General features: G+C 37.5%; 2 protein-coding genes across 3 annotated transcripts in view; both read left to right on the top strand.

Moving 5' to 3' along the window:
- The first annotated feature begins 9,575 nt into the window (after positions 1-9,575).
- Positions 9,576-12,872, top strand: LOC108671703 (motile sperm domain-containing protein 2-like). The gene is made up of 2 exons (XM_018159274.2): positions 9,576-9,686; positions 10,861-12,872. Exon 2 carries the CDS (start codon positions 11,110-11,112, stop codon positions 11,896-11,898), a length of 789 nt encoding a protein of 262 aa, XP_018014763.1. The 5' UTR covers positions 9,576-9,686; positions 10,861-11,109; the 3' UTR covers positions 11,899-12,872.
- A 3,182-nt stretch (positions 12,873-16,054) lies between these two features.
- The window catches only part of LOC108671700, a 31,165-nt gene continuing 21,544 nt past the window's right edge, over positions 16,055-25,675 (top strand). The window contains exon 1 of one of the 2 annotated variants that reach the window (XM_018159270.2): positions 16,055-16,684. Coding sequence is in view for 1 of the 2 variants with exons in the window: in XM_018159269.2 (XP_018014758.1) it covers positions 25,516-25,641 (126 nt within the window). In the remaining variant the exon portion in view is untranslated. Of the gene's footprint in view, positions 16,685-25,098; positions 25,642-25,675 lie in introns of those variants that run through there. The other variant, XM_018159269.2, reaches the window with a different exon arrangement.

Here is a 25,675-nt window from a genome sequence, read left to right as displayed (position 1 = left end):
AATTCGAAAACCTGCTACTCATTGACACAACTGACATCAAATTTTTAAATAATAAATAATATCCTCTGGCCATCAATCGAACTTGCATCATCTAACAACTTTTGCCAAATTACCTGAATTCGAAGTAATATGTAACATGGGAACGATTAGTCTAAATTTTTATACACCTTTTTACCTTTGCGTGAGTCATCCTGAACCAGTTTGACCCAGTAAAAAAGATGTAGCAGTGTTTTGTGAATAACATGCGTCACTATATGAACGACATAATGACCTATTCATCGTTATAAATCAGTGCTATAAGCAAGTTACTATTTAGATGATATGATCCAGACATTTTTATGAGTGCAACAGACGGTCCTCAAAGGTACCCACATCACTCAACATTACGCAGGTGATGGAGTGACCCACTTCTCATTCACGAGCATGTGCATGCAATTGGCATCCTTCAAGCCTCACTTTAATCAAGGTACAGATGTGCATTTTCTCATCAACTTCATCTACGCTGCCCTAGTTATTTCTAGTGTACACACAGAAAATCCGTGCCTCCTGCGCGTTGTACTGATAAGTTCTTCTTCGGTGCCAAGTTGGGTCAAGACGTTCAAATTAGGGGTCAATTTATGTTCAAATTAGAATGAAAACAATTTTTTTGTACAGCCACAAGTATTCTTATTTTTAAATGAACGGTTTTATCATGACACATAAAATATGTTAGCAATTCTTCTTCTTTTCGTCATTTTCATAGCTTCTTTTCGTCATTTCCGCCATAATTAAGAATGTTAGCCCTTTGATGATGGAAATCATTAATGAGCGTATGTAAAACTATGGATAAATCTTCAAGCTCATGTGTAATTAAGGAATCAATTTGAAATCTTAAAATAAACACATAATTTCTCGCACAGACAACCTATATTCAATTACCGTGATCTCAACGATCGTTAACGTTACATCAAATAGAAGTTTACAATTCGATGCTGGTGCTGGTGGAAGTTGAATAGTGTAAATTAAACTTGCAATTTTTTCAAATCCTAAAATATATTTTTATTCGAACATTTTGTTTAGATTAAAACGAGGAAAAGAAAAATCAAGTGTGTGCAGCTCAATTAAAAAGCAATAGAAAAAGATTCCGCCAACAATTGACACGATTTTCCGCTTGGATGCGGTTACATTGTGCCGAGGTTGCGATGAGGTTATATAGGATAATCGCCCACCGCGCCGGACATATGTAAGCAATAGAACCTTTTCCGCCTCACTTGGCCTCACTCCGCCTCTTGCTTCGTTCATGACTGTTTTGTTGTAAGATCTTGCACGCAAAATCAAGGTCCTTCCTAATTTACAGTCATCAGTTAATCATCTTCGGATGAATGTAATAAATATTCTAACATGGAAATTTCGACGGATGATTGTAATAAGTAATTTCACATGTAAATATTTGTACCAAGATATATCTCGGTCCTCGGGCAGTGTTATCAAAAGTCGTTAAAGTACAAGAATCGGTTGATTTCTCATCCGTGATTGACGGGTTTAGCTTGAAAAGCCGTCACTGATTGCTGACGAAGTTACAAACCTTTAAATTGATTTGATAGTACGGCACTTAATTGGGGCGTCAATCGTCTAAAACTCTAAAATAATTGCTCGGTCATGCTGTGAATTATCTGGCTACGTGACTCCGTGTGGACTGCGGTTGCAATTTATTTTGCATGTGCCAAGTAACAAATTTTATTAAACTTTGTATTATTTTGTCTTGTTGGAAATCTCATGTTAAATTATCGTGTTGAATTGAATCATTTGTGACACACTTGCAACTCGATGCTTCTGAAAATTAATGCACAATCGTTCATGTACGCAACAACCCTACAATCATTGTAAATTATTAATAAACTCACATTCCTTTACGGTCCACTTTTAGTTTCTATTCGAGGATATGAATACAACGTGTAAAAAAGTGATGGATGCCGAGATTCACCTCTCACCCAATTTTATCATACCTATACCTGAGCGTTGAACACTAAAATGAACGAGTCCATTGAATCTCTAGGCTTCCGTGGGTACCTAATTTAATAGGCCTCTGCACCTGTGAACCTTTACAGATGAAGTCGCCTTTTACTGATTTTCAGGTCACAAGTAATTACTGGTGTCGTGTGGATCTTTGTTCGTAGTTCCGATCCAATACATGACATCAGTAGACCGTCAATGCTTGACGTCTGCTATACAACTTCTAGCAAAAAAATCTGGCTCCATTACAATAAATTTACCGAACGAGAATCACATTATATTATCGGAACAGCTGAGAACTCGCAGCACGCCTGGTAAATTGTTTCATCAATTGTTTAATGAAAACTGGACCTTATCTCACGTTCGTGGTATTTTGTTTTTATTATCCGTTAAATAAGTGAGTGTTTGTTTTTAAAATCAGTATTAGATGGCAGAAAGCACGTGCGACTAAACACAACAAGGTTTGACGTTGTCAACACCAACGTGCACCCCTGATCGAACTGCAAGCAGCAAAGTCCCATGCAAAAGGAGCGAGAGTTTTCCCAAAGTATAATATAATCAATTTGATTTGCATCAAAGAAGGTTATAGTTTTCTTCATTATTTGGACTTCAATGAAGTAATTGGAGTAACTACTACGACATTGAGCAGCCGTTTATCTGCCACTGAGACAAGTTCGCAACCAGATCAAATTTTAAAGCATTACAGTAGAGCATTTTCATCAATATGAATTCAACCCAGGCTTCGATCGTGACACTCGAAGGAACGCACCAACATATCATCATGCAGTGGCCCGGCATCATCCAACCGATGATGGCTGAAGCCCTCATCTCTATCGCATTGGACACCAGCTATCCATCTCACAACTATGCGATTTTCTGAACTTTGAAATTGTATCAGAGTTAATTTTTATTACAAATTTTAATCTTATATCCTATTTACGTGTATCATGTTCTTATATCCTTCAAAATCCAGTATTCAAAGCCTCTTTTAAACTTGAAAATGAATTTAGTTGCTTTCGAAACGTCGTTAATAAATTAAAATTACTTACTTAAAACTGCCTGTCGATCAACCAACGCCAAGAATAGTTCGACCCTGAAAATGTAAATTAATGCATTCCCTGGTCGTTATTCGCACTTGTATAAACAAGCTCTTACCATTCTATATCGATCATGTTGTCAAGATAATGCGTTGGCACGATCAAATGGCAAAGGCTTCGGTTCACTACATTCAAACCCTAAATATTGAGATCAATTTTTCGGTTTTAATTCAATTTTTCAATTTAATTGATAGCCAACAACGTGACCATGCGTTTTATTTTGCTCAGCATTCGGATTAAATACGCTTGGAACGATGACAGACATTTGTTATGACAATGTGGTTATGATGGTACGGGCAAATTTACAACCATGAATGCCTTATGGAAAGTGACAACTGTGCAAGCTGTAGCCCATTGTTAACAGTTTGAAATTTGCAGTTTTTGCGATATATGAGACTGTCTCGTGAGCCGATGCTGTATATCAAAATACAAGAATAATTAAATAGTTCTAATTCATCACTGACACTTGAATACACGATTTTACTTGGGTACGGAGCACCTGTACCTGTGAAGAGATTGAATAGCGGAAATTCATCATATTGTTTCATTAATTGAGTCGATGCCTTAATTTCCATCGTGAAGCAAAACGACATTCAGCCACGGAAATTGTCAGCAAATCAAATTTTCTTAAGATGATTTTAGAATATTTTTCGATGAAAAGTATGAGAGAATCGTTGGCTTAACAAATCAAGCATATATGAAGCATATTGTTGAGTGAGCCTATATATATTGGCTGCTAGCTGACCAAAGATTTCACGCGATGCAGAAAAGAAGTTTGTGAACATTTGACTGTTGAACTCTGTTGATCGATATGTGTTCAGTGGACGTATGTTAGATACGGATTTTCATGTATTTTATTAAACTACTCATTACTACTCAGAGCTACAAGTGCTAAGTCGTGAAGCATGATTATAGGCAATCATGGCAGAGATTAATACTACAGAAATAGACTTGATCACGGATAACCACGATCACCGAAAAACACGATCACCGAAAAACACGATCACCGAAAAACACGATCACCGATAAACACGATCACCGAAAAACACGATCACCGATAAACACGATCACCGAAAAACACGATCACCGATAAACACACGATCACCGATAAACACGATCACCGATAAACACGATCACCGATAAACACGATCACCGAAAAACACGATCACCGATAAACACGATCACCGAAAAACACGATCACCGATAAACACGATCACCGATAAACACGATCACCAATTGATCACTGATAAACACGATCACTGATAAACACGATCAGAGATGAACAAGATCAAATGTGAATAAAATTAGCGATGAACACGGCCAAATCAGGACATGATCAAAAAAGAACGTTAAATTTGTATTAAAAGTTTTATTCAATTATGCGAGTAAATTAAATCATCCTGACAATGACCAATTAATGAAAACATGCAACCAATTAACTATCAATAAACGCTTCATACGTCTCAAACGATCCATTTCCCGTCCATTACCACAATGAAGGAATATACTGAAATAAGTACATTATCTCTCATTCCAAATACTATGAGCATAGAAAGAATATTAGTAAATAACTTAATGTGTACCCAGTGAACATCACGACACTAAATAATCAATGCATTTCAATTAGTAAAGTCACAAATACCTGAGATATTATCATGGCTACGTGAACGCCATGAACAATTTATCTCTGAACAATTTATCTCTGAAATTGCCATTACGGCAATTGTCGTATGTCAATTTTCTACAAGAATTTTCAGGTAGGCATAATATAAATAAACGCCGAATTTATCTCGGAAATTATCTTTCTTGATAGGTATAAATTAAAAACAACAAACATTTATCGACCATTTAATCTCCACTAATCACCTCTGTGGAGATTAATTGGTGATTAAAAGAAATTTAATTCAGAGATTTTATTTTGTGATTTACAATCGCTGTATATCTATATAAAAAGATGAGTACATGTCATCAATCTTTTCATGATATCGTTAATGCCACTTTACTTGCCTTCTACCTATTGTTTACCTGCCTATTGATAAATGTTTGATACAATTGCTTTGATACACGAGCTTGTAATTCGTTAAATTAGGCTGCCAATCCACAAAATTATTCAATTCTAATAAATATGTTTTAAGAGTTTACTCTGACTCCGCATCATAGGTTTTTAATATTTCAAAATGTTAGCATATTCAAAAATGTGATATAATTAATTTAATTAATATTATAAATTGATTCTAAGTTTTCCACTAATCAAATTTTCAAGGTCGACGGTGTTTACCATGAAAATTATATACACTCGAGAATTTATTTCTTCTGATGTAAGAATCAATTCGCATATCCAAAATTAGTGATCATGACGATAGGAGAGAGACGACATTTTACGCTCATATTTAAAGAGTACACTAGAATAATGCGGGGAACACTCCAATATATAGTGCAGGGAACACTCGAATATATAGTGCAGGGAACACTCGAATAAATAGTGCAGGGAACACTCGAATATATAGTGCAGGGAACACTCGAATAAATAGTGCAGGGAACACTCGAATATACAGTGCAGGGAACACTCGAATAGTGCCGGGGGACACACGAATATAGAGTAAAACTCCCCCAAATCTCATTGTAATGAATTGAGCTCACTACAATTGGGGGGAGGGATCTTTGAGGGTGTACGTAAAAATAACACTCGAAAAGTACGGGAATAATGAGCACTATTACTCCCCCAAAACTGTGCTGTGACCCCCTCACACCCCCAGGGGTCTGAAATGGTTTGAGCTCCGAACTCCGTAGCCCAAAAATTAGGTTCCTACGTAACCGAAAATTGGGGATCCTGATTTACCATGAGCGCTTTGAGTGCATGGAACTTTTATGGGACCTGGAACTTTGAGTAGAAATATCTCATTTTTAAAAGTTTTTTCTCAACTCAACGTAGAAAATAGTTAAGTCAAGTTCAAAAGGCATTGATAACGGAAATTAGTCGAGTGAGGTGAATTACGAACATGTAGCTTAAAAATAACATGAAAAGAGTAGGGTAACATGGGGCAGCGAGCCCACTGCGGGTCACGGGCCCCTAGCGGGTTTCTCGCTAAGTATGGCAGATATTGGCCCGTGTTCTCAACCGCCGGTCGACAGTTTCACTGGGATGAAGTGTACGGATTTACGTTTTGCTAAATGTTTGCGTTATTAAGTTCTTTGCGAATAACTGTTTTTAATTTTTAAAGTTTTTTCTCAACTCAACGTAGAAAATAGTTAAGTCAAGTTCAAAAGGCATTGACAACGGAAATTAGTCGAGTGAAGTGAATTACGAACGTGTAGCTTAAAAATAACATGAAAAGAGTATAAGGCTTCAAAATAAATTTAATTTACCAGTTTTGAGAGATTCTTGTAGTCTTAAACTGAAGCTTGGGGATAACATGACAAAATTATTTAGTGAACAAATATCCGAGGTTTTTACGATATTATTTATTACATAATTTGTTGCTAGAGCATAAGTAAACGTTCACAGCCGCGCTTAATATATTGCGTCATCATGCAAATAAGGACAGTGAATACTCATACAGTAAGGCAACTGTTTTGGCTATGAAATGGGGATGTATATGATGCAATTTATGGGGAATGTTAAAGAGGTGAGAAGAATAGCTCAAAACCGAGACCATGTAAACCATAAAAATAACCGAGACCGTGTAAACTAGAAAAATAACCATGGTCTCCATGTAAACCATAAAATTAATCTGTAAAAAATTGTTCCCGTACATAACGGGTCAACCGAAGCAACACTTTCAATTGCCAAGAACTCTTTGAAATTCAAATTAATATCTATAGACTGAAAATGAAGCTGTACAAAAAAAGAAACACCTTCGTGGGCCTATGAGAACCGCACTAAATCCTGTCTGACATGTTGCGGTTTGAGGGTAAAATCAAGAAGTGATACTGTATCACTTATTAATAATTATTCCCCTTATAAACGACATATACTCATGTATCGCAGATACATGAGTAGCATGGAGCATGGGTAACTTGCCGACGTACCCCGTTTGGGGGGTGGGGACTTGTACATTATTACAAATCATGGAAAGTGGAAGCGATCGTTTCTATTGTAGCAAAGTAATCTCTGTTCTATTCCTGAGTCGACGATGGTCATTCGCTCTTGATAATTAATTTATTAAACACTTGTACAATCAATTTATTAGTAATTATTTACCATATTCGAACGATTATACTCTAATAAACACAATAACAGACTCTAAAATAGATACTACAGTAAATATTTTATTACTAAACTAATCTCATGCAGACAATAAAGGCGTGTGGCAGCGCTTGCCCGTGGCGTGAATCCCTCGGCTGGCATCTGACTCATGACATGCCTCGCGCTGACTCATCGGGAGAACACCTCACCTCGTACGGGGCCATCCTGAACCTATTTTACTGGAATCCATCTCTTTGAAATTCTTACTCATAATCAACCTAGAAATATACATGATCAGCCTTATGAAACTGAAGCTTTCAACGTTTAAAAAGTAATTCAAATGTTCTGTTGACAATGTATGTAAAAATTAGTTTCGTGTCCGCTTCCTCGGGATACTGGAACATGCGCTCGGGAAACATATTTTATTTTTGTAAGTTACTTCCTAGAAAATATGATTTTGGACAAAAGAATTTAGTGAATAATATCATAGTTCTAAGGTAATTAAGTTTGAGAGTTGAGCTTAGAATTGTGCATGTGAAAGCACTATCAAAAAACATGGTTTCAGGCAAAGGGATCAAGTGAAATTATTGCATTTGAGTTAAGTATGTCGTGTTTCGAGGAATACGTTGTGTGCGACCAACCGAGTTGCATCACAATTAAGTCTAGGTTTAAATATGAGAAAAATCTAACTCTTCAATTCAAATAAAATCTAAATATTCCACAATTGCAGCTACAATCTATTGCATTGGTAGATTCCGGAAAAAAATATTTTCTGCATCCAAAATTGTTTGAGTGCCCCCAGGGATGCGGCCACACACCCTTTACCGTGAATCACTGAGGGGTGAGTCACCCTCTTCCTTCCCTTATTGCGGATGAGAGTAGCATTTTAATTCCAGTGAATTTAAGCATAATAATAAGTTTGCTGATAAATGTTCAGACTCTCGAAATTGAGTTAACGATAGTCTCGCTAGAGGACGGATTATTTCCAACGACCAATTAAATTGTTCCCAGCATTTGTTGCGATTCAACAATTCAAAATGCAACGGATAATTTTTCTCTCTTTCAATATTTTTAATTTTGTATTCGACGCTTAATCTATAAAACTGCATCTAGTTCGTCGAGTTTTAATTCCCAGATGGACAGGAAAATGTCCCTACATATTTTTTTGACATTCACTGAAGAATTTTCGTGTAATTTTTGTAAACTACTTGGTTTGACCCCAAAAGTCTCATAAACAAACTTAAATAGAGTCGAGACGGACAACCCTGCACCCCTTCACAAATAAAGTACGCATCACGTCACCCCAGCACATCACAGTGCAACATCTCACCATATTGATCCCGAGCTTCCTTCTCGTAAAACATAATTGATTTTGTGGTGCCGAGTCCCCCATTCCAATTTAAGTTGGTGCAGAAGCTGTCGTCTGTTTATCGCTATCGATACAACCACTTATATGCAGCAGCCCTGTCTTCCTCATCTCATCGTATCATTTTCCATTAACGATGAAAGTCCCTTCATTTACAGGATCTCTGTCTAGTCAGAGGGTTCTATCAGCACACGAAAGTTGTATGTCATTGCCGTGAGAATAGTTTCAGGTTACATTTGTAGATAAATATAACAACATTCACCTTGAAGCGCATTGAGAAGAAGTTGTAGATCATTGATCAATATTTGGGAAATAAAATGCGGTCTCTTAGACCTCACACCCCTTTTTTCATGTCCATTCGAAGGGGAGGCACCCCGCGCTGCACCTGTTGGTCCATTAAGGGAATGAGATGTTTGAATCACCCGTCCTTTGTCGATGGTCGAAAAACCTATTACTTAAACTAAAACAACTGAAATGCAGTGGTGAATTTGAATGCCAGCAAGGTGTTAGCGACAGTTTTGATAGAAACTATTCAGTTTCCTGGTAAAGGTGGGCATCAAGTCTCTAACTTATTATTCCATATTTATTTTCATTCTGGGTCATGAATCCAAAGAGATTTTCTATTCACCAAAGCTACATATATATGCCGGATAATAATTTTTCACTGAGCAAAATGGCATATATAGATTGAGCATTTTGAGCATAATACTATAGCATACCTCAATCGTTGTATCTTACAATTCACACCAAGACGATGTTGACCGATGAAGTACTCGAGTTAACTAATGTAGGATTCACATGTACAAGAATGTGCGAAGAATTATGGTTTTATAGAATGTAGGAAGTGACCTGGTAACCTGGAGAGTAGGGCACTTTTTTACCAGCACGATGAGTGTTGGCAACCAGCAGATCGGGGTGCAGGTCTCCAGCTCACCAACCTTATAGTTGCGTGAAAGCGTTACCCCAGTCTGCAGTTGCAAGAGGCTCCTCGCCTCGTTTGTCAGACATTTTATTTTGAATTTCTAGGTATCCTGTACCTGGTTGTGTGAGTAGCAGTTTACTATTTGCTCTTTACTCTTTTTGGGATGTTTTTCGTTTTTATCTTGTACCGTGTGAGTAAATTAGAGAGAGAAGAGAGGGGATTGGATTGTGCAAGTCAGCTCAACTAAAGGCCAGTTCAGAACTGAGAGTGCATTTACCTCTAACGGTATATATAGTTGCTCAAAAAGGATGTACATTAAATTTAAAGCCTAGCAGTATATCCAAGTTCCTCGGGTTTAAAGAAACAAAGCACACAAAACATAACTTTTCTGTGTGTGTCAATCTATGCAATTAGTGTTGTTAGGTTATCAATATGTCCTGAAATTTTTAGTCAAACTTTAATTATACATGCTAATTATCCAACCTAACTACTCGCCTAAACTCTTGAATAAACTGGCTTATCTTTGCATTAAAGTGTGATTTGAGTTTGAAGTATTTCACCTATGATGCAACATAAATTTAGAATTTTCTATGGAAATTAAAATGTGTGATCTAACTTGGGTGGCATTATATTTGCGCTTAAAATTGAAACGTTCAGTAATATTCTGTCATCTCGTTATCATCTATTTAACTGCACGCACGAGGGCTTTGAAACTTGTTGAATGTCACACGACAGTAAAAGTTTGGAACCTTTGACATTGACGTCTTAAGTGTGATTTTAATTTAAATGTTAGATTACAGTCTGCTCATATTTTTGACCTAATATACTTGTAGAACCAAGATCTTGTTTTCGTAGAGGAAGAATAAGACATATTTTATAGTTTTAAAATCAGGAACAACCTTCGACCGCAGAGAGTGGCCGAATGAAAGTGATAGCACCCAAGGTGTCAACTCTCCCCGTCTCCCTCTCCTCCAGTATCAGCCACGACAGTTCCTGACCCCAAAACCTCATTGTTGGGGTCTTGCATTATGTACTTCAGCCTGAAGAAATAAAATGTTCCACTTGATTAATTTTTCTTCGATTATCTCTTCGTTTAGGCACTAAACTGTGACGTTTTGTAAAATTTATGAAACAGGTTAAACTTTACCTCAAATCTATGCATTTGAAAAAAAGGATCGTATGTATATGTGACCTGTTTGTTCGCAATTTCACCTGTCTTTTTACTTTGAATTGATCTTTATTTAATATCTTGTGTTTACCATTCACATATTGGATGTTTAATCCAAAAATTTTTCAGTTTCAGGCAACAGAAACCGGCAGCTGTGAGAAGTTTTTATGAAAATGAAGATTCTCGATTCCTTCTACATGCTAGAAACACTTTTCTAGCTCCTGTAAACAGTTGAAGAAGTTCTTCATACCTAATGATTTAAAGAATGAACGTATCTGAACAATACCATAAGTTAAGCTATCATAATTTGATCGACAATTGAGGAAAATAAATCAGTTGTGAAACCGCCGCTGAAGATCAATCAGCAACTAGTCGGCCATGAGTCCTTCAGCCACTTTCGAAGGACCTACAGAGACGGACGTTTCTTCCCTTCGGTCGGCGATCCTTTCGGAGGTCGCCAGTTTCGATGTCGACTTCTTCGACGACAGAGACGTCGCAAGAATAGAACACGATGATCTATACATCAGGAGGTTCTTATTGCAGAACGGCTCTGAAGATTTGGCTGTTAAAACTGCCATCGAAGCCTTACGATGGAGAAAGAAATTCCGCGTTAACGATTTGAGGTCTAGAGATGTTGACCGTAGGCTACTATCAGAAGGAGGGATGTTCGCGCACAATAGGGACAGGGAAGGATGTAAGCTATTAATTTTTTCGGTGCGCAAGTACGAGAAACAAATGTTTGAATTTATTGAGGTGAAACGACTTCTAAGTTACTGGCTTGACAGAATAGAAAGAGAAGAATATGGGAAAAAAGTTACGGTGGTATTCGACCTGAGTGACGCCGGTCTAGAAAACGTAGACCTCCAGTTTGTGCGGCACCTGATCAAGCTTTTCAAGTTCTACCACCCGTGGATGCTCAGCAAAGTTATTCTCTACGACATGCCCTGGATCATTCAAGCAGTGTGGAAGCTCATTTACTCATGGCTTCCTAGCAGTTCAGCCGAAAAAATTCGATTTGCTGACAAGAAAACCATCGATCAGTTTATCGACAAAGATCAGCAATTATTGAGGTGGGGAGGGACTGATCAGTACGAATTTGAATTTCGGGAAGAAGTTCCAGGGAACACAACACCATGGCTCAATAGTAGATCACTGCATTTGATGTGAAGAAGACTTAGCTGTGAACCACTGTAATGCTCGAATCTTGTTAAAAAGAAAACTTTATTGAAGTAGTTCAATAAGAATATCGAAAAGATCTATTTTGTAGAGTGTAATAATTTTTCGTGGCCGAGTTGGAGACAGTTTTATCCGATTCTCGTCGATGCGTTGAAACTTTGTGCACGAGTTCTTTGAGTATGCTGCACGTATTGGATGTTACGAAACAAACGGGCTCTGGCGAGATTTTGATGGAGTTTGCTTAAAAGATGTCATAATATCTTGAAGTCAGTTTATTTGTTCAACATTTGAGAGTATATACAGCTAAGATTTCACGAATCTGTTCATTTTGACATGTTGGAAAAGTGATCACCGACTTTTATGAGGGTTGTTGTCTGCAATATCCTCCATTCTTTTATTAGTACTAGTTATTGTTCATGTGACGTAATTACTTGTAATTCGCCAAAGTTTGTGTGTGTGTGAATTTTTCCAAAAACCTGGAGCATCAAACATTATGGTAGCTTCTTAGTGAGAGACTAGGCTAAGACTGTAAGAACGGGAGAAAATGTTTGGAGTAATATTGAAATTTCATTTAACAATTTTTAAATATACATCCATTTTTAAACACGCTAAATATTCTTTTTAAATCGAGAGTCATATATGAGTTCTATGTTCCATGTAAAATGCGGATTTGCATGGGTATTTTTGTAATTACCTTAAATGAACTTAATTGTTAAAACTGGGATTAGGGAAAGTTTGTATGACGGTATTCACAATAACGGGATTATCAAATTGCAGGGATTATTGAGCGCGGGCCACGATAGACTAACCTGCTAGTTCAATGTATATAAGAGTATTTTCATTATAGGGTGCACTCGGTTGAAAAATGAAGCAAAATTCCATCGGATGTGAGTTGGTCATCCGATATTATTACCAAAATTTAAACACAATAACAAACCTAATACTAGTGATCAAAGTTAAATTTTGAAACGGAATTTTGATTTTTTTCCTTGTATTGAGTATGAAGTGCATCAATTATCATATTTTTCTCGATTGCGTTACTATATATTGTTTGGTCAGAAAAACACGCTGCATGATGCGCGATTTCATGATTCGCTATCGGAATGAATGTTTTAATCCAAGTTATTTAATTTTTCAGACCTCAATACACAGTTTGCCGTCATGGAATTAATCTAGATAATAGAACATTTTAATGGTGCATAATCAGCTGTTTAGAATTTTTATTAAAGTTGATAATACATTTTAATTATGTCTTGTAGTTATACTTCTTATTCTTCGTCTGGATACGTTCGGCAAAATATATTACGATACCCAATAAGGCTGGCAATATTTTAACGATACATTTTTGGTGACCAAACCCGAGTTCAATAATTGTATGAACTTGCTAGTTTCTAGATAAATAATTATGAAACTTCAATTTACACTTTAGTATTATTGTGCACTGGATTGTTGCAGAAACTATTGTAACTCATAGATGTTTATTTATTCGGTATTCATCGAAAAATCATTCATGTCTAACAAACAATAGCAACCATTGTTCTGGAAGCACAGTTCCCTGCGGACATCAATAAATGAGCGTTTTTAAACTTTGCGTTTTTTAAACTTAGATGACGTTTAAAACAAATTCAATTTCGATATAAGAAGTTTTGTTACAATTCAATTTCCGCTACCGACTGTCAGACTGTAAATTTTTGGCGTTTTTTTTCTAGTTTGAAAATTTCTTATCTAAGAAAAGGATGCCAAAAAGATAGGAAAGACATTCAAATTACAGATGACGAGCTGACATGTACAGTGAGTGAAGCATAGCTGCATGCCGCCCAACTGAAGTCACAGGCGCGTTAGGCTTAATTGATGTCTTCATCTCAAACTGCGCTTGTTTGCTTCTGGAACATACGGCTGGCTGAAAAAATATTTCACTATTGAAATGAGAAGAAACGATTTAAAGATAAACGATAAAAAACGATTTGTGGAAAAATCAGAAACAAATGAGTAGTGCAGATTTATTTGCCCTATTTGCAATAAATTGGACAGTTTCATCTATGTTTCATTTGTTGTGATTTATCGTCGGGGGTTGGTAGGGATAGTTTAGGTTGGGGGGTTTTTGAGGGGAACATGGGGGTTTGGTGGTTCCCCCAACAAAGTTAGTTGCCTACCCAGAACTGAAGATGCTCTCTAAAATGACGAACCTTTAAAAATCGTTTTATGGATACAGAAATTCCCGCAACACTGTGAACTTTTGTTAAGAAAAAGTTATTTATTTGGAACTGAATTAATGTAATGCATCGGTGTCACCAAATGACGGAGAGAAAATACAGAATAGAGACTTGAAGTCGTCGCTCTCGAAAGATTTCTCAGAGCAGAGGATCGCTGAATTCACCTGCCTGAAACTAAAATATTTTTCTATCTCAAAATTAGGTACACCGTGGCATCGGGTACTCATACATCTTAAAATATGTGAGCGTCAATACTGAAAACATATTATACTTAAGGTTTTATTTATTACCCAAATGCATAGTAATTACGAGAGAGCTTAGCTGAAGCTATCCAGGCATAACAGGTAACAAACCAACTTATAATTAATTATATGTAGTTAGTGTTTTTCTTTATTTTTATATCTTCCAAATATAAATATTTCCACAAATATTAATTATACATTTCAACACGTTTGTTAGTTTATCTATCCACGTACAAGTTTCTTCATGGCATTTTTATGGATAAGGAATAATTCAGACGAATAAATTATCGACTTATTCGCACAATATTATAGTGAACCAGGAGTGAAGCGAATGAATAAAAAATGATAAAAAAAAACTGAGAAAACACAGTTTTTAATTCGATAAATTTGCAATCCAAACTATTGAACGAATGATATATTTGATGGCATTTTTCGATCATTTCAAGGTTAGCGATAGTTGTCACATCGATAGATAGCCATTTCCATGAGCTCTCGCAAATACTTTTTTTCCGGCATTTGAATGTCTGATACCTAAAATAGATAAAACATTGCAGTCTGATCTGATTTTCGTAATCGAGAAAAAAATCGCTCAATTTGGCCCCATAAACTGACAAGCGTTGATACCCGGAATTCTGACTTCGACTACGAAGAAGAATATAACCGGTAAAACGTTCAATTAGCTAGTAGCCTAGTAGCTAGTACTTCAATAGATAAGAAGTCGCCTTCGTATAGCGTCGTTATATTTTGCGTTATATATATTTTGAAAGTATGTGTCTTAACTCCCTGCGCACAAGGTGAACTCGAGATTATTAACGCTTATCTTAATAGTGTTCTATTGTTGTTCTTTTCATTTTTTAGGTTTAACCCCAATAGCATAGGGAACTGCACCACTGGCAATTTCCGTACCTAGCCTACTGTACATTGTTCATAGCCTCATAGGAACACGAAATTTCTCGTGCATGTATGGAAAGTTTGAAGGTAATCTAAAGATCAACACAATGTTTTATTACTTAAAATTGTTTACCTTAGAAGCATCTTGTAGGTCTCGAAGCTCTCAGCTTTTTAAATGTCTATCGATTATTGCATAGAAATGTCTTGTATCCTATAATCTAACTGATTTTGTTGGATTCTCTATTTTCCCGTATTCACAAAGATAGGTAAGGCTTAATTTATTCAGCAAATGGATAATTATTCACGAAATCAATAGATGAAAGCTTTGGATTTCGAAGTGAAATTAAATTTTTTAGTGTAATAAATTTTCGAAAAGATATATTTGCATCAGTTTGCGCTACTAGATCATAGATCATACAACTGAGTAAATGCCAAAATAATCATTTTAGGTCCCCATCTCGCGGATAGACCACTAGTAGGCTAGGTTGAAGAAATTGCCAGCAACTTGTGTTCTTCTATCCCAATTCCCAAGGCTCACAAGGCCGGATAGTGAGCTACCAAGGAGTTACCTATGTTTGCGTTTTTGATCTGGAACGTGTGAACGACCCGGACACTTCCCATCATATGCTCCTCCTCCCTGTGGAAGTTGCACCTTTCTTCTTGTCTTACAATTTATTAGCCAATGATTTTAATTGTATACATTATTAGTAGGTATTCAATTTAATGATCTGTTCAATCGCATTTCATATTAATCTTCGTATAACGTGAAACAAGTTTCTGATTTTTTAATTTCTTTTTAACAGTTTAATGAATTATTTAAAAAATTTTAGAGCCTACATTTTATTTGGTTTCACAAATAGAAAACGGAATACATACCACTTCTTACATTCTTTATAGTATGTCATTTCCATATTTTATTGCGTACAGTCTGGTACTTCTTTTTTTTTACTTTTAATTCGCTTAAAAGCTGGCATACAGTTTAGGAAATGGCGTCGAGATACTCCATGAATCACGTTCTCTAAATTTGTAAAATATTCACGGGAGTAAGTTCCAAGGGCCATCCCTGAGAAAAGAAACGCCTCTTTTTGATCGAAACCCAACCTTTGGGTCAGTAGGAAGTTGAGGTAGGATGCTGCTGTAGCAAACTTGTTAGTTCAGGCTCGACGCTCGTGCAGTGTGTACGCTCCTCTGGATAAGGCATTGAGGAGCTGGTGCGACGGGTTCTCTCGGCCTTTGTGGCTCACCATATTAAAAGACTGTGGAAGACTCATCTTCAAGTTCACGTAGTAAACGTGAGCAAATTTCATCTAAGGAACATAGGATACCGCGGACGAAGTTTAACCAGCTCCATGCATGCTTCTTTTGCCATAAAATAGCTGGCCATTCCACCGGCGTTCCGGATCATTCTCCAATTTTGGCAACGTTTGAAATGTAAGTACCGGTATCATTTACCATTTTTGATTGACTGCTGAGTCGTTATCCTCATTTTAAAGACTTTATTTTTCGTGTTAATGTTTTGCTTAAATCACAATGTTAGCGCATTTTTGTTAGTTTAGGAATTACCTAATCACTCCTCTTAGTTTCTATGCCAAAGTTGAATGACGTTCGTGTCTGATCTGCTTTTCAAATTATGAAACAATGTTTCCGCATTCATGCTTTATCCACAACTTTTACCATCATAAGTACCCATGTGCTCCATCAATGCCAATTCCATTTTGCCACTAACGATTCAATGTATAAAACATCACGCAATCTTCCGTAATTTCACTCGTGATCGAACGGTCTCCAATTCTAATTAGGCCTAGCACACTTGGAAACGGAGATTTCAATTCCAAATCCCAATATTACATTGCATCTGATAGTGAATTAGTTCCGGCAGTGATTTCCTGACGTCTAATGTATAACTATTCGATGTGACCGGCATTCGCGGGCTACGTTCATATCGTGTTCGAACACGCGCGTTCATTCCACACTTCCTGGACACGCTAGTCGTGTGCGTGGCTCGTTGCATCTATGCAGTGCAGCTGATCTACGCAGTCTCTGCAGCTGCCAAATCCGCTGCAGCTCATGCCGCCGACCTTCGATTCGGATGTTGACTTCTAGACCAATGCTTTGTTTTGTTTTGCGTCTTGCTGGTTCTTGACTATATTCCATCGTTTATATTGAAATTATTGCTTCTTCGTCTGCTTAACAGCCTCATTTATGCGTTGTAGAAAAATTGCCGGGAATGAATACTTTTTATTTGCGATTTTGTACAATACAATTCAAGCTGGAACTTACAAACATGAATATTTTTTTAACCGGCCAGCAACGATATCTCGAAAGTTAAATTTCATTTCTGTGTGGGTACAGTTCTTTAGCCCACAAGGCCAGCCGAGCTGCTACTTGATTATAAATTCTCAGTAAAGAGGTTCTGTCGTTGGCTTCATGCGATATCGCTAACATCATTGCAATGTCTTCATATATGCTCAATGGCGAATTCCTCCTCGCTGTGGGTATGCCATCACCTACTCAGGTCCCACTTAATATATTCGTAGGAACGCTTTTTCAGCATATACCATTTCATTGATGTTCGTCAAGTTTCATTGTTTGTTGACTTGAGTACTCCACCATTCTTGCATTAATACTTTGATCCGTTTGAACGCATGGGGTTCATACAAATTTACGGAAACCTGACGAGTCTTATCTTCATACATTAGATATTATCAAAAGGAGGAAAACAACGCGAATATTCTTCCAACTCCCCATCGATTCTACGCACGACTTCCTCAGGTGGCTGTACATTGCACCAGGCTAGTGGTTGTGGAGCACTGCTATGGTGCAATTCTTGCGTTCGCTTTGCTTTGCATTGTAAATACACACCTTTTCGGTACTCTGACATAGTATAATCGCAAGCGTCCTGGATGATGGGGGTTAAGACACATTATTGGGGGACTGTAAATCTCCTGATCAGTTGCTGTGCATTCGTATCACGCGGCGCTATAAAGATAGTAAAATTATTACTCATTGAATATAACTATTGCTTCCATTACGCTTATAATATCTTTTTCCAAGCAATGGAATATGATAGACACTGAAACGATATTCAATATAGATTTTTGCGTAAAAACAAGCCAAAATTCGTTGCATATCTTGTTTAATTTTCAAGAATTCAAGAGTCAAAGCTCCCGTACGTGCGTATGTGCGTGTCCGCGCCTCTATCCTGCTCTCAACTTCTCAAGGACGACAGCGGTCGTGCGCGGGAAACAGTGCTGCCAACCGTATGCTACTGGCGCCATTGCTGGATATCTATTTGTGAATATCTCTAAAACCATGTGATTATTTACCAAACATTTTAGCACTCGCGGTTGTTTCAACATTAGATAAACTGACTGTGGAGTTAGTTGGCTCTGCCAAAGTGTCTTTGCTTCGTTTCGCCGAATCTTTTGGTGCAATATTCTGGTGATCGAGTTGCAACATGTTGCGCGCGTCGCTCCAAGCTATTAAAGGGACTGGCCTGCTCATCTGGTTAGAACGCCACTTGTTAAATGCCCGCTGGAATCGTGACGTAAAAGTCTTGCAAATTATTGTTGCGAATTGGTGTGTTGTTTATGCCGACTTTTCCATGTCTTGTATAAGGATTAACTGCGATCTGTTGCTCGAACATTGCATTGAGGTACGTGTGATCTCGCGATGTACATGCATTTGTGAACTAATGTTCTATCAATAATGCTTTACATAATATTTGAAGGATTTTTACGACATTTACGTGAGGTATTAAAAACGAAGGGCATATTATGTTTTTATTGAGGCATTATTCACGCCAATATTATCTTTTACCTGTTGTTTGGGTGGCAGAAAGTTTATATCGTCCACCATAGGTATTGTGTAAGTAAACTATAAACAATATAGCTCAGTACTCACTGCAGTGAGTGATTGAGCGCGCATTTTCTCGTCGACGAAAACGTGAAGTCGAGGACAGACAGACGGACATGACGAGCACAATAGGGCATTTTTTTCATAAATGCGAAAAAGCAGTAAAAATATGTGGATCGCCAGCATCACTCATTAATTTGGCTAGCAGTCATCCGTTTGACCGTCTATAGCAGGTGCAGGAATTCAATTGAGATCAGCTCTTCATTAAGCTTAGTTTCATCTCTACGTTATCGGAAGCCGTATGTACGATCAATTCACTATGAAAAGTAAATTCATTGGCATAATGGTAAATGGATATCATCTAGGCCATTGAAAAGAAAAGCGTACAACTATACTACTACGATAGATAAACGGGCGTATCATTATCGTTATCAACGGCGTTGAGTGGCAGCGGCGAACTGTTGAGTGTCGTGGGAGTGCCGGTACAGAACTAACCAGCTGCTACTGATAGTCATTTGGAGCACCTCTTGTACTATTCTTCACAGAGTAACGACTGGTCCTACTATTGCAAGCTCATTGTTGCCCACTTTCATTTTTATAGTATTTTTTTTCGAGTGTTATCGGCATTCTGTGCTATTCTGAATAATATATTTACATCGTCTAAATCAATGTCAAATTTAATTGATTTGTTAAAACAATAAGTCTGTATTTTCAGCTCCGCTTTGCTTGGTCAGTTTGTTTTTCGTTTGTTTTTTAATGGTCACCCATGTGTTACAATCGATATCATGTATATCATTTCGATATTGGTGCATCGGTTCTTTCCTCTTGATAGTCGAGTTAAATAAAGATGGAATTGTCCTATTTATTCATCACTAATTAATGTAGAATTACCAGCTCATTTACGTATAGCCTAAGCGATTTCGTCCCTGGGCTTGCTCAGTGACCGGCATGTACGTACGTACGGTGAAGCTGGCAGAATCGCAACAGGAACAGTCATACTGTGCGCACCGGCCGGCGAACTAACATGCCACGTGAGCAGCTAGCGCCCCCTCTCGCCCTCCCTCCTGCTTCTCTCTTCCTTTTTTTTATTCGTTGCTCTCTCATTCTTTAGTTCTCTTGCCGGCGTCGTCTGCGCGCTGTCTCTCTTTACTCGCACCCTCTTTACACCCGCAGACATATGGCGACTCTAGCCGCTCTTTCACTACGATTTGTTTGTCTTTTCTGATCTTCTCATTTTGGTAGTATTACTGACCTTGAGCTTCTATCGAATTCATGATATATATTGCGACAAACATTTATGGTCGTGGGAATTTTATGTTAACGTTGAATTTAATATAATTACCAGTGAATTTATGGTCAAATTTGAAATTGTAATGCCGTATGGTTAATTAATGCTTGCTGTAAACCTTGATACTCTGAGGTTTTTGAATGGCATGACATTACTGCTGTCTCAATCCAAATTGTTTGCTTTTTTGACTGAATAATAATTCAGAAAATGTGGTATTTTAAGCAGTAGACCTTGTTATTCATGGTTGAGCCGCTGGAACCCGAATTATTTATTTAAATGTACTAACAAAATTGTTAGAAATTCTTTCATTTATTGAAAAATGTATAACAAATTTGTTTTAATCGTTATCACCAGTTCAAAATGTTGTAGAAATATGAGAATGTTGCATTTACATAAAGTGCTTGGCTGTCCATACGTACCAGCAGTATTGAGAGAACAAGTGTGAGATAAGAGCTGTAATTGGTGTTATCTATTGATATCAACCGTGCGTTCTGGAGGAGACGATATGACATCACTGTTCTCATTGCCGCCTATCGCTAACTCCTGCACACTACCTGTACAATTTTACCCATCACGTTTTTCGTAAGAGCTTCTATCTACAATTGTGCTCTTGGGCCGATAGTGGGCATTCGTGCCTCGAATTTCTTTTATTTCGTCTGAACGCGAACGACTTCTGACATCTTGTAGTGTCTTTTGTATGACGACCGATAACATCTATTGAAATCGAAAATCAATTGATTAAATCTCCATGCCAGACATTTGTCATCTTTTTCAAAAATAAATTAAGTAATCCTCTAGTATCAACTATTTTATTGATCCCGAGCATAAAGTTGACTTCATTTGAATTGACTGCCTTTCAAAGAAGTGAATATAAATACGATCAAATTTAATCTGGCACCTGTTACGTGAATGCTTGTAAGATCTATGTTGCTCTTGCTCAATTGGTAACTGTCGGCGGCGCCAAGCGTTGGTAGACGCGCGACTTGGTCACTTTATCTGCTGAAGGTTGAAGAACATCAGCATCCTTGAAGAAGTTATCACGTTCGCCTGCGTGCTGCAATTATTGCGATGGTCCTGTGAATGGATCAGTTTGTATCATTAATATGCATTTGCTATTCGCATTCAAAGACTCCCTGTCTCAGTGCTACTCTGATCAATTTTATCATTAAGTGAGCTGCTCATTTTTTCAACTTTAAAAAGAATCTGTTGCTATATGATTCTCCAGCAAAGCACAACAAATTATCGAGGCAATGGCAACTACATAAGATTGCGTAACTTTCACTTCTCTTACGTGATAAGGGGCAGGGATTGTTATGCCGAATTATTTCTTAAGAAATTCACGAGTCCCCTGCACTCAGTTCGTAATCTAAATTATTAAGCGTAGTTACGTCTTTTATTGATTTTTATCACTACTGCTATTTGTTTCAGGATTGATATTTATTAAAATTTATTCAAGCATGAGCCTCATTACATGAAGAATGCAATTTAAGAATTTGAAATAAACTTCTACAAAATTTATTGCGCGGACCGATAGATCTTGAATATTGTCGATTCGTGCGACTAGTTGTTCTTTCGTCTGCCTGATATATACGTATGGTTGCACTCTGGTGAAATAGTATCCGACTGAGCAGCAATGAAAATACTCGGAACTAGGACTTTCATTTGTGAATGAAAATGATCGGAATATTGTATACTTATTTCCTTCTAGTTGTCGTTAATCAGTAGGTATTCTTCGTTGACGACCTTGCTGACAATGAGAGGTCCTCAACATTTTGTGAGACCAACGTCCTTCGAGATAAAGCCGTCATAAGCGCTGTGGTTTCCTTGATCACGTTTCTTGAAATCCTAAGCTTCTTATTATAGGTACAGGAATATTGTTCATAATAAAATATTCCTTGCGTTGTAACACAATTTTATACATAATGTTTGTTATGTTGTACTATCTTTCTTGATGGGAAATTAAAAATATTGAGTGATTTGGTGCTCGCACCTTTCTGAAACGACACAATCATTTGAATGTTTTTGTCTTGAACTTTACATTTCTGGTTAGTGAATTTTATGCCAACCTTGTCTGCCTCCGCCATTGATTGCTCTTGTGAGAAATAACCTTCGTTTCGCCCTGAATTACCTTGCTGCTGGGTTAAATGCAAATTATCTTGTACCCAAAGACTTTTCAGTACTGTCCTACTACAAAGTTTGGACGTTCGTTAGTTGCTTATCAAGCGCACGTGAAGCGTGCTTTGGCATTGAAAAGCTGCGTCAGTGGCGCCAGAATGGAAGACGTAGTTGACTCATCACACTTCTGTCTCTAAATTAGGCGTTTATTTTTTTTTATACTCATGGTTTACACTCGCTATTTCCCATTATTGGGGAAAATATAAAATCGTCTTTGACTTTTGCTGCCCGTTCCACTTATCTATATTTCATTGTAATTGCGCTGGCAATTTCTAATACCTTCTTTCAATACATTTTTCCTGCCCGCTACTGATCTTCAATGATGAATTCTTGCCAAGACCGCTTGTCAGAATCCCTGCATCTTTTTCGTATGGACCAGATATGAACTTAGCAAGAGCATGGGCGTTTAGAGTGCGTCGTAATCTTGAGACCAATGTTGGGCTTTTATTTTCGGCCATGTGAGCGCGCGACCGAATAAATAAATCTTGCTTGCATATTTTGGGTCCCCTCTTCTGTCAAATTACTGGCCTAGTGTCTGGCAATCCCCTAAACTTTCCTTCATCTATTCGCGTTGCTGGTTGCTTGCGTCCAATCACGTTCCGTCTTATCTGGCTTTGCTTGTGCGTGTGACAGTTTCTTTTGCGTCTCAGAGATCTTTATTGAGTACCATTTTAATGGTTATATTTAGCTACTGTCCCATTCTTATTTATTTACAGTACGTAATTAATATCTAATTATTGTGTTCAATTATCAACCGTGGTATTTCGTTGATTTTTGATAGCCTAGGAGTACCAGCTCGGTACCAACCAACACCATAAATTTTCCAAATGAAATTATGTCTTCGTTGTGTCAAAGTTTTCTTTTGCGTTTTAGCTACTTTATTGGAGGTAGTACTTTATTTTATTTATTTATTTATCTATTTATACAGTTAATTTATTGGTTTGAATTGTGCATAACATAAAGGAATCTTTCAACATTTCAATTTACATTACATCTCGGCCATCACTCGCTACCATCGATACCATAAAAGCGTCACACGACAACAAACGTCCTCCTATTGTTATCCTCATCGCTATTCTCCTCAGACCAATGGTTTTTATCAGCCTAAAGGAGTCCACGTTCATCATAAACACAGCAGTCCTCAGCACTGACGCACTCGTCAAGATTCCTGCGGCAGCTGGGGTGGCCTATGTTCTCCCCTTCAATTTATGGAATATATTCCGCAGGCAATATACCCGAGTCCATGACTAGCATCTCATTCTACGAGTGTCTTGCTTGCATGCCTCGCTTTCAAAGTTCGATAGCTTTGACCTTTGATTTTGAAGGCCGAGATTAAGGACGAGTAAATTTTTAAACATTACTGGTGCAGTAAAAACTGTAGGGCATGAGAACAAGTGTAAAATAAATCTAAATCTTGTTTAATAATTCCTGGGATGAAGAGCTATGGGGAATATTTTTGTGCATTGTATCATTTTAGTCACCACACTCACCTCAAATGCCGGCAGACTCAGTGTGGGTAATGAAGCCTACAATGATCAACAGTGTTTATGTTTTCGTGTGCCCTCTCTCTGTAAAAAGGTAATTCAAAAGATAACAGTTAACTGCTAAAGTAGCGTTTAGCGGCAACCTGTCTGGGAGTTTTCATGGAAACTCGCATCTTTCTGCCCGTCTTTCGAAAGAGCGAGTCAGTTGATGTAGAAGCGGCTGGCATTCCCGGATAGTTGCCAAGCGTCGGCTGATCACCCAAGCCTCACTTTCGCTTAAATCTCTGCAAGTACTCAGTTTTGTACAAAAAATGCACAGCAAATGTTCGCAAAATAATGTCAGCATTTAATTGATATACATTTTTTTCTAATTCGTTGCGTACTTTTACTGTAATTCTTGAAAACGCAAGCCGGCACTGGTGCTATCTGTTAAAACAGAATGCCGCATAAGCATTGCGTCTCGAAGAAAACTCTCCGCAGGCGGTACCAGCTTACAATGAGCCCTCTTTCGGTTGGTACCCGTAACAGAGTTCAATGCCAGCTTTCTATACTTTATAAATTGACTGCGAATATTCACTTCGATGTTGAGTAGGTAGATCGGTAAACTATTTTAGTGATTATATATTTCTGAGAACCATTGGGTCTTGACCGTCGTGTGGTAGCTGTTAACTTCGATAACGTATCCGTTTATTCACAATCACATTCCTAAATAAATTATAAATGATTTGTTATGTACTTATCAATGTTCATAATGGTATTCAAACAAAATATAACAATTTTATCACTGAAAATATCAAACTAGCTGGTGCAGTCCTTTATTTATAATTAATATCAGTTACACACATTCTATACTAGTAAATGTTAAATAGTATTGACATATTTGCAATATCCTGATGACTGATAGCGAGTAGAATTCCTGCAATTCCCGTCCGTCACCAGTGCGGCAGCACCGTTCGTTTGTCAATGGCAACACAGAACAAGTCTCCTCGCTTCCCGCCTCATATCGCAGTGCTCTTCGCGCTAGCAGTCAGTAGAGGCGAGACCACGGTGTTGGTTGGTGGTGCGCACCGTGCTACATCCCGGGTTTGATACCACACCCGCAACGACCATAACCCGATACTTGCCTAAAACTGAAAATCAAAGCTTGTCAAGTTTTGTGACTATGACTTTATCAAATATATCTGCAAATATAAATTTCTTTATTAAGTCAGTGCACTAAAATTTCAGCACTGCACATCTGTTTGTACTTTCATCTCATTTCCTGTAATGTTTGATTGAATATCCAGTGAATATCATTGAACTTTTAACTAAGCACCTTATTTCTAAAAATTTAGACTAAAAGCGTTATTTCATTGAAGAAGAAAAAAGTTCCAGTGACATTTATTTCAAATTTTTGTTGTGACTCTCGGTGTTAGCCTAATTACCGCAATTTTCCTCGTCTAAATTCTGATGTCGACACCATGACGCGGCTACGTGTAAGAAGTTTGAATAGAAGTCCTTCTGTTAAGAATTATCGGACGGATCAACGTCGCAGCAAGTTCAACAATTCAATTGAAATCTTCGATGACTCCCTAGATTTTTCACAGGTCAGCATAATTGAGTTTAATTCGACTTCCCGCG

The sequence above is a fragment of the Hyalella azteca genome, unplaced genomic scaffold (assembly GCF_000764305.2).
Source record: "Hyalella azteca isolate HAZT.00-mixed unplaced genomic scaffold, Hazt_2.0.2 contig9004, whole genome shotgun sequence".
Classification (NCBI taxonomy): Eukaryota; Metazoa; Arthropoda; class Malacostraca; order Amphipoda; family Hyalellidae; genus Hyalella; species Hyalella azteca.
The sequence above is the reverse complement of the archived record's forward strand: the minus strand, read 5'-3'. Positions and strand labels throughout refer to the sequence as shown.

Excerpts from the sequence above, each read along its gene's own strand:
- LOC108671703 (XM_018159274.2), top strand. The coding sequence starts at position 11,110 with ATGAGTCCTTCAGCCACTTTCGAAGGACCTACAGAGACGGACGTTTCT.